General features: G+C 49.2%; 1 protein-coding gene across 2 annotated transcripts; it reads left to right on the plus strand.

Moving 5' to 3' along the window:
- Positions 1 to 2,420: 2,420 nt before the first annotated feature.
- ANGPTL4 (angiopoietin like 4) lies at positions 2,421 to 10,035 on the plus strand. 2 transcript variants are annotated; one of them, XR_013159609.1, is made up of 8 exons: positions 2,421 to 2,892; positions 3,099 to 3,209; positions 3,341 to 3,458; positions 5,595 to 5,708; positions 6,113 to 6,208; positions 6,309 to 6,590; positions 7,231 to 7,494; positions 9,271 to 10,035. XR_013159609.1 is itself a non-coding variant. In XM_077121537.1 (7 exons), exons 1-7 carry the CDS (start codon positions 2,560 to 2,562, stop codon positions 7,410 to 7,412), a joined length of 1,236 nt encoding a protein of 411 aa, XP_076977652.1. In that variant the 5' UTR covers positions 2,421 to 2,559; the 3' UTR covers positions 7,413 to 10,035. The 2 variants fall into 2 exon arrangements, 1 of the variants encoding a protein (XP_076977652.1); XM_077121537.1 differs by having other exon boundaries at positions 7,231 to 10,035.
- The last annotated feature ends 4,565 nt before the right edge of the window (positions 10,036 to 14,600 follow it).

Consider the following 14,600-nt stretch of genomic DNA (forward strand, 5'->3'; position numbering starts at 1 on the left):
AGATGGTCGCTTTAGAACCATACGTGGCACATGTCAAGCACACAGGAGGTGTCTGCTGCTGTTTTTATTACAAGCAGCCCCTCCACTGAAAGATCGGCTCTGCCTATCCCACCTCCTGGAACTGTCTCCCCTCCCCCCCTACAACCCAAGGCTAGTAAGGGGACGCTGAAGGCTCCTGGTGACTGAGGTCCTGGAGAGATAGATGGAAAGACACCATCCACAAGACCATGTCCTATCCCAGCCTGAAATGTGGTGTCTGGAACTTGCCTCCTTCATTCAGTCTGCCCACAACAGGCATCCCAAGCAACCATGAACTTCACTGCTTCCTTTTGTGGTGGAACATTCTAGGTACATGTCACCTTTCTAAGGTCGTTGACTTTGGCTGGAATAGCCCACGTGTGGGTGGGGACCAGGTCATGCCACTGTGGCTCCAGCCCAGTGCCTGGCCCACAGCAGATGCTCAAGAAATAACTGATAAAAAATAGATGGAATGATGGATGGGTGGGTGGATGAATGGATGGACAAAGACACAAATGATATATAGAAGGATAGATGGATAGAGACAGATGACAGACAGATGGATTGATGAATGGATGGATGGATGGATGGATGGATGGATGGATGGAAAGAAGGATGGATGCATGCATGGATGGATAGATAGATAGACCAACATACAGGAAGACAGATAGATGAATTGATAGATGGGTAGATGATGGATGGATGAACAGACAGAACGATACAGCAAATGTGGCAAAATGTGAAAATTGGTGTACCTAGGTGTCTGGGGGAGGAGGTACATTGGTGCTCTCCCTATGGGTTTTTGTTATTTTTGCAACTGTCCTGTAAGTCTGAAATTGTTCAAAATAAAAAAATTAAAGAAAAAAAAGAGAAGAAAGCAACCCTTGATCAGGTACCTGTGCCGTTGCAGGGCCATTCGTTATGAGGATGAAATCCAGAGCCTCTCCAGGACCTGGATGAATTCCTTTGCAGGCTCTCATGCCTCCCATAGCCTCAGGCGTGTCTTGTGGTTTCTGAAGCATGGCATGGAGGAAGACCCCGAGAAGCAACTACACGAGGCCATCAGGCTGGGAAAGGTAATTGAGCATTTCTCCGAGTACAAAGGACACAGGCCAGGGCCAGGGAGCAGGAGGAAAACATCCTTGGGTGAGAGCGGTGTCCCCCATTGAGTTATCTCAGCAGGATGCCAGGAGGTGGGGGGGCCGGGCCGGCCAGCCGCCAGGCCAGATGGCGGTCATCTGGATCCACTCCCTGTCCTTTCCAGTCTCCCTGTCGTTGCTGTGGGGATCAGCCATCCTGGCAGCTGGAGGCGTTGGCAGGGCCCAGCATGTGAGTGGCAGCCTGCACTTAAGCCCTGGGGCGCCCAGTTTCGGATTCCAGAGGCTGAGCTGGCTGGGAGCCCTGCTGAGTCAACTCCCTTCCCTCTGCCCATGCACTGAACCAACCGACCTCGGGTTTTTCCCGGCAGCGTAGCTTTCTATGCCAGCCTCCTCTTCCTGATGGGGTATAGGGTAGTTGTGGGGCGGAGGTGGAGGTGTCAGTGGAAATTTGTTGAATGAATGCGTGGCCCTGAGGATTGCATCGTGGTCCAAACCTTCAGCCACCTCTTTCCTTTGCCTCAACCCTGCCGCTAGAGTGCTGGGGTCCCTCCATCCCAGAGCCTGGGAACTCCAGGACAGGGTGTAGGCTGAGAGGGCAGCAGGGGGTTTGTTGAATGAATGAATGAATAAATGAGGCCTTCCTTCCTTGGGGTCCTTCTTTCTGTTCCGGAGGTTCCTGCTTTAGAGGAAGGCAAAGAGATGGACAAGGAGGACCCTGTTCGGAGGCTGAACAATTCAGACCCCGGGCCCGGATGCCAGGGCGCTCACGGTTTGGAGAGGGGGACTGGGAGGAAGTTAAACAATCCGACAAACACATCCGCAATGAACCCGGATCATCGGAGCTGTCCCGGGCTCCCTGCCTGGGCTGGCCTGAACTTTCTTATTCCTAGTTCTCACCGTCCCGCTTCCCAGCTTCTGACTTGGGGAGGAGATCAGGAATGCAGCCCGCTCGCAAGGTCCCCGCTGACGCGAGCGCCCTTTCCCCCACTGACCGCGGCGGAGGTGGGAGTGGCGGCTCGGAATTCTGACACCCGGACGGGGGGGGGGGGGCCGGGGAGGGAGGGAGGGTCACGTCGCCCACGGTCGGCGGCGGAAGGTCTGCCAGGAGCTGGAGGGGGGGCTGGGTCTGTGCGCAGATTTCTGTTTCCCCGGAGCATCCCCCCCACCAGTCCCACGATTACCCGTCCTCCCGCGCGCAAACACCCCTCCCCGGGCCGCGCGCCCCGCCCCGGCACTCTCGGCGCCCCGCCTCCGCCGCGCGCCCGTACGAGGCTTATAAAAGGGGACTGCGGGCGCCGCGGGGACACGCCGAGCCAAACGGGCCTCCTACTACGGTCCGATTCCTCCCAGCGGCCTCTAAACCCGAGCAAGTGCCCGCCCGGGCTTCGGCGTCTCCAAGCCCTTGCATCTGCAGCCCCCGCGTCCAGGCCGCCCGGGAAGGATGCGCTGCGCGCCCGCTGCCGGCGCAGCCCTGGTGCTGTGCGCCGCCACTGCCGGGCTGCTGAGCGCTCAGGGTCACCCCGCACCGCCCGAGCCGCCGCGCTTCGCGTCGTGGGACGAGATGAACGTGTTGGCTCATGGGCTGCTGCAGCTCGGCCACGGGCTGCGCGAGCACGTGGAGCGCACCCGCGGGCAGCTGGGCTCACTGGAACGGCGCCTGGACGCGTGTGGGGCCGCGTGCCAGGACGCCGGGGGGTCCGCCGCCCCTCCGCTAGCCGCCGCCGACCCAGTCTCGGGCGACCACGCTGCGCCCGAGACTCTGCATAGCCTGCAGGTACCGTGCGCCCCGGGCGAGCTCTTACCCACCTGGAAGGATGTGGACGGGAGGGGGAGGGGGCGCGCATTGGGGCTCCCTCGGCCGCCCCCCACCGCAATCCCCGCCCCAAAGAATGGAGAGATGGAAGAACGGATGGGAGGATGAATGGTGAGATTGGAGGCCCGAGGGCCAGGTCCTCAACAGAGTTTTCACACCCTCTCCAGGTGCAGCTTAAGGCTCAGAATAGCAGGATTGAGCAGCTCTTCCAGAAGGTGGCCCAGCAGCAGCGGCACCTGGAGAAGCAGCATCTGCGAATCCAGAATCTGCAGAGCCAGGTGCCCGAGTCCCGTCCCATCCCGGCCGGGGAGGGAAGTCCAGGTTGGACCAGGGTGGTTGGATGTGGAGCTTGACCAGTCCGGCAGCCTGAACCAGCCAGACCTGACACCCTCCTCTCATGCTGCTCCAGGTGGGACTCCTGGCTTCCAAGGACCTGGACCATGGGGTTGCCAAACCTGCCAGGAAGAAGAGGCTTCCCAAGATGGCTGGGCATGTCAGCGCTGTTCACAATAACAGCCGCCTCTACAGTGAGTGTGGGGCCTTGAGCTCACCTCTGGAGGACTGTCCACATATTGTGACATTCCTGTCTCCCTCCACATCAGACCCACATTAGGTCCTGGGTCCCTGTGGGCTCTCTAGGGAAGATGAAGGGCTGGCTAATGGGGGCACTACCCACCTCATCCCTGAATCTGCCCAACCAGGCCACCCCACCCTTTCTCCGTGGCAAACCAGCAGGCTTTCCCCAAAGCCTCTTTATGTCAGTAACTAGAACAGGCTGGGAAAGAGGGGACCGTAGGGTATTTGAGCTGCAAGGGAGGGTGTGGCACAGCCCAAAGACATCTTCCTGGAAGATCGAACCCCTGGGAGGACGTGGTGGTGGACAAAAGTGTGTGGGGTTCTCACTGGATGAGGAAAGAATGACTGCTGGGAAGTGGGCACTGGGAGGTTTGCTTCCCACCTCTGTGTTGTCTGTGGGGTGTGGATCTCGGAGGGTGGGCCAGAGTAAGGGACCCCACTTACCCCCCCAGATGTCACCATTCACTCTTGCCTCTCACGAATCTTTGACCAAAGCCAAACACACCTGGCCCCTCACCCTTCCCCTGACCCCAGAGTGCTCGAGATACACTCCCCCTGACTGCACTCCACTAGGAAAAGTCTGGTCCCAGGATCTGGCGCACAAGCCCTCTGGCATTTATTATGCATGCCCCAAATCTCCTGAAATGTCAGCTCATAGATCCTCGCGTCCTTGTGTGTCTGACGGAGGTTTCCCAGCTGCCCGTGTCTCTGTCATACCCTAAATTCGTGCCTTTCCTGACCCACTCCTCCCACCCAGCCATCTGTGCCTCTCTCTGGCCAACTGGGTGAAAGTTTGGATTCCCCCACCCCCACCCCACCCGTTTCTTTCACACCCTTGGGCTGGTTGCTGGCTTCCAGCCTTGAGGGCTCCCCCGCCCTTCCCACCGCCCCCCCCAGCTCCCCCCTCTCCTTTTCCTCCTCCCCCTCCACCTCCCCACCCTTAGGATAGAAATCCCAGTGTGATGAGGCTACTATATACCCTCCCAAGCCACTGCCCTGGGAGGTGGGGCTTCTGGGGTGAGAAGACACAGCACCAGGGAGGAATTGTTGTGTGGGGGGTGGGGGGGCAGATATTTGAGCATGGAACTCCTAGATACCTGGCTCAGCCCTGCCAAGCAGGGGAAAGTTCAGAGCTGGGGTGACCAGCAGCTGGCACAAATGGAGTCCACATTGGGTTGGCTAGGAGCCTGTCTTGATTGGAAGGCAGGAAAGTAGGGGAAAGGGCAGCTGCCTGAGGGCTGGAAAGTGTCCTCCCCACACTCTGGGTTTGCCCCCCCACGCCCCCACAGGCTAGCCTGAGAGTCCTGCGGCAGGGCCCTCCCCCCAGCAGGCGAACTTTCCCCTACTTTCCCAGCTGGGCTGGGGGCGGTGACTTCCTGCTGCTTCCAGTCTGTTCGGGTTAGCATCTCTCCTTCCACCCCCCTCCCCCCATCCCTCTTCTCCTCCACCCTTCCCTAACCGTCTGATAGCTGGGACCCAGGACAGGCTCCTCTGTGCCCCCACAAACCCCATCCAAGCCTGAAGATGCATCCCCCACCTGAAAGAAATCAGGGTCCCCCCTCCAGCTCAGCTTAGCTCCTGCCTTCCCCACAAGGGGCTGCCCTCTGGCCCAGCTCCCTCAGTCATTCATTCCTTAATGAACACCTACTGTGAGCCAGAATGGGTGGGTGCTGGGGCTGAACTGTGGGCAAAGAGCTGCTCCCTGCCCCTGAGTGGGGGAGTGTGGAGTGGGGTAGGGGGATAGGGTAGAGACCACCAGAGAGCCAGTGTTGGAGATGGGCAGTTTGGGGAGGTTTGGCCTGTTCTGGGGATGCAGGGAGGGGGTCAGGGAAGGCACCCCTTCCAGAAGCTGAGACCTGAAGGATGAGGCTGAGAGAGGAGGGAGGGAGGGGGGCTCCAGGCAGAAGAAGTAGCATGTGCAAAGTCCCTGTGGCAGGGAGGAGGGTGGGCCTTATAGACAGACCACACTGAGGAAGGCCATGGGGAGCCCCCCACTCCCCTGTCACCCACTGCCCCAGCCCCCAGACACATCGGGACAGGAGGAACTGCTCTCGTGCTTCAATTCCCCCTGCTTTTTCTGCCTGTAGGGCTTCCCCGGGACTGCCAGGAGCTATTTGAAGATGGGGAGAGGCACAGTGGATTGTTCCAGATCCAGCCTCAGGGGTCCCCGCCATTCCTGGTCAACTGCAAGATGACGTCAGGTAGGCTGTGCTGACTCTCCAGATGTAGGAGCTGCCCGTCGCAGGCCCTCTGGTCCTCCCGTTAAAATACAGCCCCTTGCACTGCTGACTGCCATTCCAAGCTCAGAAATGGGTTCCCAAGAACCGCAGGAGAGGGCCAGGTCTAGCAGACATGACACAGATTTCTGCAGCCCCCTCCCTCCCTCTATCTCTCCATCCTTGTTGGGTCCTTGGGACAAAGATATAGGGCCAGGCCCCCTCTGCCTGCTGTTCAGCTCTCTGGATATTCTCAGCCCTGACTCACCAGGGATTGAGGAGGAGAGCATTGCCTTCCGGGCTTGGAGGGGTTCTGGCGGCCGGGTGGGCGAAGTCAGGGTCACCCGTTTGGGGGGGTACTCTGAGTGACCCTGCATCTCTCTGGGCAGATGGAGGCTGGACAGTAATTCAGAGGCGTCAGGATGGCTCTGTGGACTTCAACCGCCCCTGGGAAGCTTATAAGGCGGGCTTTGGGGACCCTGAAGGTGAGTGTCTCCAGCCGGGGCAAGAGGCCAGGGAGGGCGGAGGGGAGTGCCGTGGAGGTGAGCCTGCCTGGTCTCACCCAGTGGCCTCTCCCCGCTGCAGGCGAGTTCTGGCTGGGCCTGGAGAAGGTACATCTCATCACCGGGGATCGCGGCAGCCGCCTGGCCGTGCAGCTGCGTGACTGGGAGGGCAACGACGCGTCCCTGCAGTTCCCGGTCCGCCTAGGGGGCGAGGACACGGCTTACAGCCTGCAGCTCTCAGCACCCGTGGCCAGCGAGCTGGGTGCCACCACCGTCGCGCCCAGCGGCCTCACCCTGCCCTTCTCCACTTGGGACCAGGACCACGACCTCCAAGGGGACAAGAACTGTGCCAAGAACTTGTCGGGTGAGCCTGCCGGGTCTTGCCTCATCCCCCACCCCCACCCCAATTCCGTCCTGGCCCTGCCCCGTCCCCATTCTCTTCACTTGCTGAGTGCCTTGGGCAACTGATGTAACTTCTCCAAGCCTCAGTTTCTCCATCTTTAATTACTGGCGTCGCCCCCGTACCACCTCACGGGATTGTTAGGAAAATTTGACGAGACCCTGTTGTGGGGAGGTTGTGGCTGGCACGTGGCAAAGCTACCCTACAGCAAACAAAATCGCGTTCTTCTCAAGTTGAAGGCAGAGCCCTAGCTCTATGGAGTGACAGGAATGAAACTGCCTTTTTTGGTGGGTCTCCAGAGACCCACATAAGGATCCCAGGGACTGAGCTCATCCATCGATACAGATGGTGACCGTGAAAAGTGAGAAAACGTAGCCACATGCCAGGAGAAGTGACTTGCCGAGGTCACACGTGGGAAAGCAGATTTGCTCTGGGCTAAGGGGAGGGGAGCCCTTCGAAGGCTCTGCTAAAGTGCTCCTGAATCAGAGGTACAAAGTCCAAAGCTCAGCCTCCTCGCCAAGCCCAGCCCAGGGGAAGGCCCCACGACCCCCAACCTGACCCTTTTCCCTCTCCCCTGAACCCCCCCCCCCCCCCCCCCCCGCAGGTGGCTGGTGGTTCGGCACCTGCAGCCACTCCAACCTCAATGGCCAGTACTTCCGTTCCATCCCACGGGAGCGGCAGCAGCGGAAGAAAGGAATCTTCTGGAAGACCTGGCGAGGCCGCTACTACCCGCTGCAGGCGACCACCATACTGATACAGCCCACAGCGGCCCCTGTGGCCTCCTAGTCTCCTTGCTGGGGCCTGGTCCCAGGCTCTCAGGGGACAGTGACTCTGACTCCCGTCCAGGATGTAGCTATTCCCTGCCCAGGTAGGGGTCCCAGATAGGGGCCGTCTGGAGAGAGAGAGAGAGAGAGAGAGAGCGCGAGAGGAGCAGCCTGAGATTGGAGAAGCCCTCTTGCTGCATGGGGGTTTGCATGCATCGCTCTCTGAGATGGGCAGGGTTGCAAGGCCACAGGACACACGAGAGACCCTGTACACGTGGGACCAAGGGGCATTGAGTCCCAGTCCTCAGCTGCCCGAGGAGTGGGGGACACAGAGGGGACCATGCGGGGGCAGCCAGGCCAGCCCTACATGGCGGACTCAGTCACATTGACTGGCTGGGGGACCAGGGACCTCCGTGGGTTCTGGGCAACCCCACGGTGCTGCTGTATGTGTGTATGTATGTTTCGGGGTGCTGGGGGGTGGGGATGGGGGGGCTGTGGGACGAGCCGGCACCGATGGTATCCAGGCGTAGCTCACAGAATTCTTTGGAATAAAAGCAACCTCAGAACATTCTGTTCTCTCGGACTGTGGTTTGTTTTCCAAAGTGAACTGTTTCAAAGTCCACATAAACATATTGCCAGGGTAGAGGTTAAACACTGCCGGGTCCCTTTGAGACGAGACTCGTTTTCCCTCCCGCCTCCAAGAACTCATTTCAATTTCGTATTTCATTCATTTATTAGTTCATGGTGTGTCTCTCGATGGTTGCTTTTATTTACAAAAACAAAGCCCTGTTCCAGGCACTAGGGTAACTTGCCAGAAACCTACAACCACCAGATGGGTCCCTGGGCCAGATAAGTCCTGAAACCTAGAGGGCCCAGCCTCTCCAGAACATCAGATGGTTCCATCTCCCTACCCCGTATTAGTGCCAGACCCTTCCAACATGAAAAATTTAGAATTGCCATAGCCCAAACACCCCTAAAGAGAGGGATGGAAAGATCAAAAGTGATGGTGGAGTTACATAGAGAAAATAGGATTTAACAAATGAATACAATTGCTGAATCATTAAGTTGATTTCTCTTTTAGTCTCCAGTATTTTAGAGCAGCCAGGAGTAAAAACCTAAAATTGTGAAGTTGTAACCCATGTGAAAGTCTGAAATATGTTCTCCAACTAATTGTGGTGCTGTGGTTGGAAATTTATAGCTTTTTTTATATATATGTTAGTGTTCACAAAAAAAGAAGGAAAAAAAAGTCATTTGTGATGATAACAAAGTATTTAAGTCCTCTAGCCTCCTATACTCTGGAGCAGCTAGAAGGAAAAATCTGAGAGGATGGTATGGTAGCCCATGACAAACTTTGGGATCTGTCCTGTAACCACATTTTGAAGAGGGCTTTGAAAACTTGCTTTTTTATTTCTTTGCTTTGTATATATGTTATACTAAACAATAAAAAAGTTAAAAAACAAAACAAAACAAACAAAGCCCTTGTATAATTCCTTTGTTACGAAACAGGTAATAGAGAAAATGTCCCCTTCGAAACATGCAGGAATGAATCACGATTAACTCTTTAATTCCATACCATCTGATAGAAATATAATGTAAGTCAAATATAACTTTATATTTTCTAGTAGCCACGTTTTTAAAAAAAAGTAAAAAGGAAGAGGTGAAAGCCCAACCAGCAGTATCCCTGAAAACCCTAAAGGATACCCAGGGCTCTATTTCAGACTCTATATATGTTTTACTTAATAAACTTATTTTTAAAAACTTAAAACCTGCAGATTGTTCCTATGCCAGATAAGTCCTACAATCCAGATGCATTAGTCTCTTCGAGGACATCCATCAGTTGCATTCGACTATCACGTAATGTTGACATCCCTTTTCAACAGGAAGAAGTTAGAACGGTCATTGCTCAAATACCCCTGGAGATTGAGAGATCAACCAATGAGAGGGAGTTGCTGTAACAGAGAAGTTAGGATCTAAAACTTAGGATGATGACTACCAACTCATCATACAGATACTTCTTTTAGTTTCTAGTGTATTAGAACAGCCAGAAGGAAGTACCTGAAATTATTGAACTGTAACCCATACTATACTTTGAAATATGCTCTATAACTGTTTGTTAAACTGTACTTGTATCACTTTCTCACAAGTATATATATTTCACAATAAAAAATATTTTTTTTAAAAAAGGAACAGGCAAAATGAGTTTGTAGAAATCTTTTCTTTAACCCAGTATATCCAAAATATTAATCTTAACATGTGATCAATATAAACATAATTTATGAGATCTTTTAACATACACTTTTGGAGGCACCAAGTCTTCAGGATCTGCAATGTAGTTTACACTGATGGATGATACATCTTGATTTGAACCAGCCAGTGGCCACCATATTGGAAGGTGCAACTCTAGTGTGTACAGTCATGTGACATTATGGGTAAATTCCTCACCATTTTAGCCACATCTACATGTCATCTAGGTTAGAATTCACTTCAAGTTTTCCTTTACATTGACCTTTTTAAAAAATATAAATTCAGCCAATATTTAATGAGAACCTACTTAAGAGTTTGGGATGCTCTAAGTAAAGAAAAGTTCCAGGGCCTCATCCAGCAGACCTACTGGAAGGGCCTGGTGATGGACTGGAAGAGGCATTGAGGAACTTTCTGAAATAATGGTGGTGTCCTGAAGCTTGACAGCTGGGTTAGTCCAGTGTCTGCCTTTGTCAAAACTCGGTAAAAACAACCCATGTGTTCCCAACAGATGAATGGATAAATAAAATACGGTATATACACCTGATGGAATATTATTCAGTCATGAGAAACAATGGATAAGAAGGTTGAACTTCAATGTTTGGGAATGGATAGAGGTGATGGTAGCTCATTATTGGGATTAGAAATCATAATCACGTGTTGTAGGTGAATTTGATTGAAAGTGGTTGTCTCAAGTAATGGACATAAGTAAGTTCTCACATGAACTGCTATAAATGTAAAAAGAAAAAGAAATAGAGGGGTATATGGGAAAAACATAGCTATTGCAAATTATGGATTATAGTGAGCAGTCATATTTTAATATTTTTCATCAACAGTAAAAAATTAACTACATCAATTCTATAGGTCAACAACAGGGGTTATAAGGGGTATGGGAGGGTTTGGGTTCTATTTTTTATTTGATTTCTGTTCTGGAGTAATGAAAATGTTCTAAAATCGATCATGGGGATGTATGTACAACTATGTGATGATAGTACGAGCCAATGATTATACACTTCAGATTGTATGATGTGTGAATAAATCTCAGTGAAAATGGGAAAAAATAAACTGAAGGAGACATCTGGCAAAAAAATTTTTTAAATAAAATAAAAAAATAATGTGTGATGAATTTTACACAGATGATTTTCAAGTTGTTTGGAATATTCCCTTTAGGTTTTGCTTGACTCAAAGTAGATTTGTTATTTTTTTTTTTTTTAAAGGAAAGACAGAGAGAAGGAAGGAAGGATAGAAGGAAGGAAGGAAGGAAGAAAGGGAAACATCTTTAAACATTTTCTTGTTTTATTGTATTCTGTTTCTCCGTTTTTGTTACATGGGCTGGGGCCGGGAATCGAACCGAGGTCCTCCGGCATAGCAGGCAAGCACTTTGCCCGCTGAGCCACCGCGGCCCGCCCAGATTTGTTATTTTGATCATACTGTGCAAACATTAGTACCATGTGTAGCATTTTGAAACATTATTTTCTAAAACACCTGTCTTAATGAAATCAGAAAGAAAAATAGATGATAAAGACTGAGATGGTATAATCTAGGAATGCTGACAGTGTATAATGATAGTGACTAAATGTACAAATTTAAAAATGCTTTTGCATGAGGAAGAACAAAGGAATGTCATTACTGCAGGATATTGAAAATAGATGGTAATTAATATTTTAAAATTTTAACTTATGTGTAAGACTAAAGCAAAAAATGTTTATTTGGTACAAAATTTGTATTTTAACTAGTGCATTTCCTAATATAACTTATGTAGACAGCTAAATTGAACACTATAAGTACATGGAACCTTGAGTAGGGCATAAGATTTTGTAGGTTTGTCCAGAGTGATGCCCTAATAAATCCCAGAGTGATTTGAACAGTGAGTAAAAAAGTATTTGCAGTCCCTGTGTTAGTTAGATTCAGTTGTCAACTTGGCCAGGTGAGCATACCTAGTCTTGTTGCTGCAGACATAAGCCAGCAATACGTGAACTTCATCTGTTGCCAATTACATCTGCAGTCAGCTAGGAGGCGTGTCTGCCGCAATGAGTGATGTTTGACTTAATTGGCTCGTGCTTAAATGAGAGATTGCAACGTAGCACTGCTAAGCAGCTTGGCATTCCTCATCTCAGCACTTGCAGCTCAGCCCAGGCCTTTGGAGATACAGAAAGAAGTCATCCCGGGGAAAGTTGTTGGAACCCAGGGGCCTGGAGAGAAGACCAGCAGAGACCATCCTGTGCCTTCCACGTAAGAAAGAACCTCAGTGGAAAGTTAGCTGCCTTTCCTCTGAAGAACCAACAAAATAAATCCCCTTTTATTAAAAGCCAATCCGTCTCTGGTGTGTTGCATTCCGGCAGCTAGCAAACCAGAACAGTCAGTCCCCTTCGGGGAATGCTGAAAACGGGGGAAAATTCAACTTCCCAAAGTGGAAAATTCTTGATATTCTCACAAGCAGTAGGGACAACCAAAGCAATAGGCTGAGGCCCCAATCCTGGGGTTTGTTCATATGAAACTTATCCTAACAAAGTATAGGTCAAGCCTACTTAAAATTAGGCCTCAGAGTTACCCCCAAGAGAACCTCTTTTGTTGTTCAGATGTGGCCTCTCTCTCCAACCAACACAACAAGCAAACTCACCACCCTCCCCCTGTCTACGTGGGACATGACTCCCAGGGGTGTGGATCTTCCTGGTAACGTGGGACAGAAATCCTAGAATGAGCTGGGACTGAGCATCAAGGGATTGAGAAAACCTCAACCAAAAGGCAGAAGAGCAAAATGAGACAAAATAAAGTGTCAGTGGCTGAGAGATTCCAAACAGAGTAGAGAGGTTATCCTGAGGGGTATTCTTAAACACTAAATAGATATCACCTTGTTAGTCAAGATGTAATGGAGAGGCTGGAGGGAACTGCCTGAAAATGTAGAGCTGTGTTCCAGTAGCCATGTTTCTTGATGATGATTGTATAATGATATAGCTTTCACAATGTGACTGTGTGATTGTGAAAACCTTGTGTCTGATGCTCCTTTTATCTACCTTATCAACAGACAGGTAAAACATACAGCATAAAAACAAATAATGGGGAAACAAATGTTAAAATAAATTTAGTAGATTGAAATGCTAGTGATCAATGAAAAGGAGGGGTAAGGGGTATGATATGTATGAATTTTTTTCTCTTGTCTTTTTATTTCTTTTTCTGAATTAATGCAAATGTTCTAAGAAATTATCATGATGATGAATATGCAACTATGTAATGATATTGTGAATTACTGATTATATATGTAGAACGGAATGATCATATGTTAAGAATGTTTGTGTCTGTTATATTTTTTTAAAAAAATTAAATAAATAAAATAAATAAAACTCATGTCTTGCTTTTAGTTCTTACTGCAGCATTGTGAGGAACTGTGCAAAGACATTTTTATTGCAAACCTATGGGCCTGTTGCAATACTTGAAAGATAAAAATTTTATTCCATTTTTGCTTGTCTTGTATAGACATTTGTATTGCTTCTAAATATGCTTAAAATATTTTCTTTCCTTATGTACTGTACAGTTAATCTTATTTGTCATCATCTTGAACACAAAATGTGTATGTAGAATATTTGTATAACTTTATAAAATGAAAAAAGAAATTATGTGGTCAGTGTATTGTTTTCTAAACTGGAAATCATTTTGTTTTAAAAGTTGATAATGGAAACTTTTATATTAAAATTGAATAAAATATGGACTATGTCAAAAAAATTGTTTAAAGGAAAAAAATTTTAAAAGAAAAACAAAATCCATGGTGTTCTGACGCATGCAACAGTATAGATGAGCCTTGAAGACAAAATGTTCAGTGAATTAAGCCAGGCACAAAAAAAAACCAAATATTTTATGAGCTCATTCATGTGAAATACCTAGAAGAAACAAATTTCAGAGTCAGATAGTAGATTACAGGTTATTAGGCTCCAGGGGGAGAGGAAGAGGGAGTTATTGCTTAATGGGTACAGAGTTTCTGTTTGAGGTGATGAAACAGATATTGGTGATGGTGACACAACAATGTGAATGTAATTATCACCACGGAAGTGTACACTTGAAAGCAGCTGAAATGAGAAATTTTGAGTTGTATGTAAGTCACTACAAAAAAAAGTTTTAAAAAGAGACAATTTTAAAAGAAGACTAACAAAAATGCTGTGCATGTACAATTAAGATTTGTGCATTCTAGTGTGTGTAAATTTTGCCACCCTCCAAAAAAACATGAAAAGAGCACAAAATAAATACTGAATTCTGCTTATGATAGGCATGCTGAACTGGTTAGAGGTAAAATGATATCTTCAGTTTTCTTTGAAATGCATCAAAAAATGACATGGATGGAAGATGGCTAGAGGGATAGATATCCGATAAACCAAAACGTTAGTGGTAGAATCTAGGGGGTAGCTATATAGATATTTTCTGCACAATTCTTTTCATTTTTCTAAATATCTAAAATTTTCCATAACAAACTGTGGAGGGAGAAATTCTAGCCAGATCCTGTTGCCTTTTGCAGGCTCTAAGCTTACATCAGCCCTCTGTTCAAAAGGGAAACAAGCATTAGAAAAGTGTTACAGAGAAATGAACACCAAGTGAGCCTCTCTCCTTGGTAGGTGTTCTAGTTTGCTAGCTGCTGGAATGCAGTATACCAGAAATAGAATGGCTTTTAAAAGGGGGAATTTAATAAGTTGCTAATTTACAGTTCTAAGGCCGAGAAAATGTCCCAATTAAAACAAGTCTATAGAAATGTCCAATTTAAGGCATCCAGGGAAAGATATCTCGGTTCAAGAAGGCCAATAAAGTTCAGAGGTTCTCTCTCAAGTGGAAGGGCACATGGCGAACACAGTCAGAGTTTCTTTCTATCTGGAAAGGCACATGGTGAACACGGTCAGGGTTCCTCTCTCATCCGGAAGGGCACATAACAAACACGATGTCATCTGTTAGCTTCTTCTCCTGGCTTCCTGTTCAATGACGCTCCCCA

This window comes from Tamandua tetradactyla, chromosome 11 (assembly GCF_023851605.1).
Source record: "Tamandua tetradactyla isolate mTamTet1 chromosome 11, mTamTet1.pri, whole genome shotgun sequence".
Taxonomy (NCBI): domain Eukaryota; kingdom Metazoa; phylum Chordata; class Mammalia; order Pilosa; family Myrmecophagidae; genus Tamandua; species Tamandua tetradactyla.

Coding starts and splice junctions, on each gene's coding strand:
- ANGPTL4 (XM_077121537.1), top strand. CDS start 2,560: ATGCGCTGCGCGCCCGCTGCCGGCGCAGCCCTGGTGCTGTGCGCCGCC. Junction 3,459..5,594: donor CAATAACAGCCGCCTCTACA/GTGAGTGTGGGG, acceptor TTCTGCCTGTAG/GGCTTCCCCGGGACTGCCAG. Junction 6,591..7,230: donor CTGTGCCAAGAACTTGTCGG/GTGAGCCTGCCG, acceptor CCCCCCCCGCAG/GTGGCTGGTGGTTCGGCACC.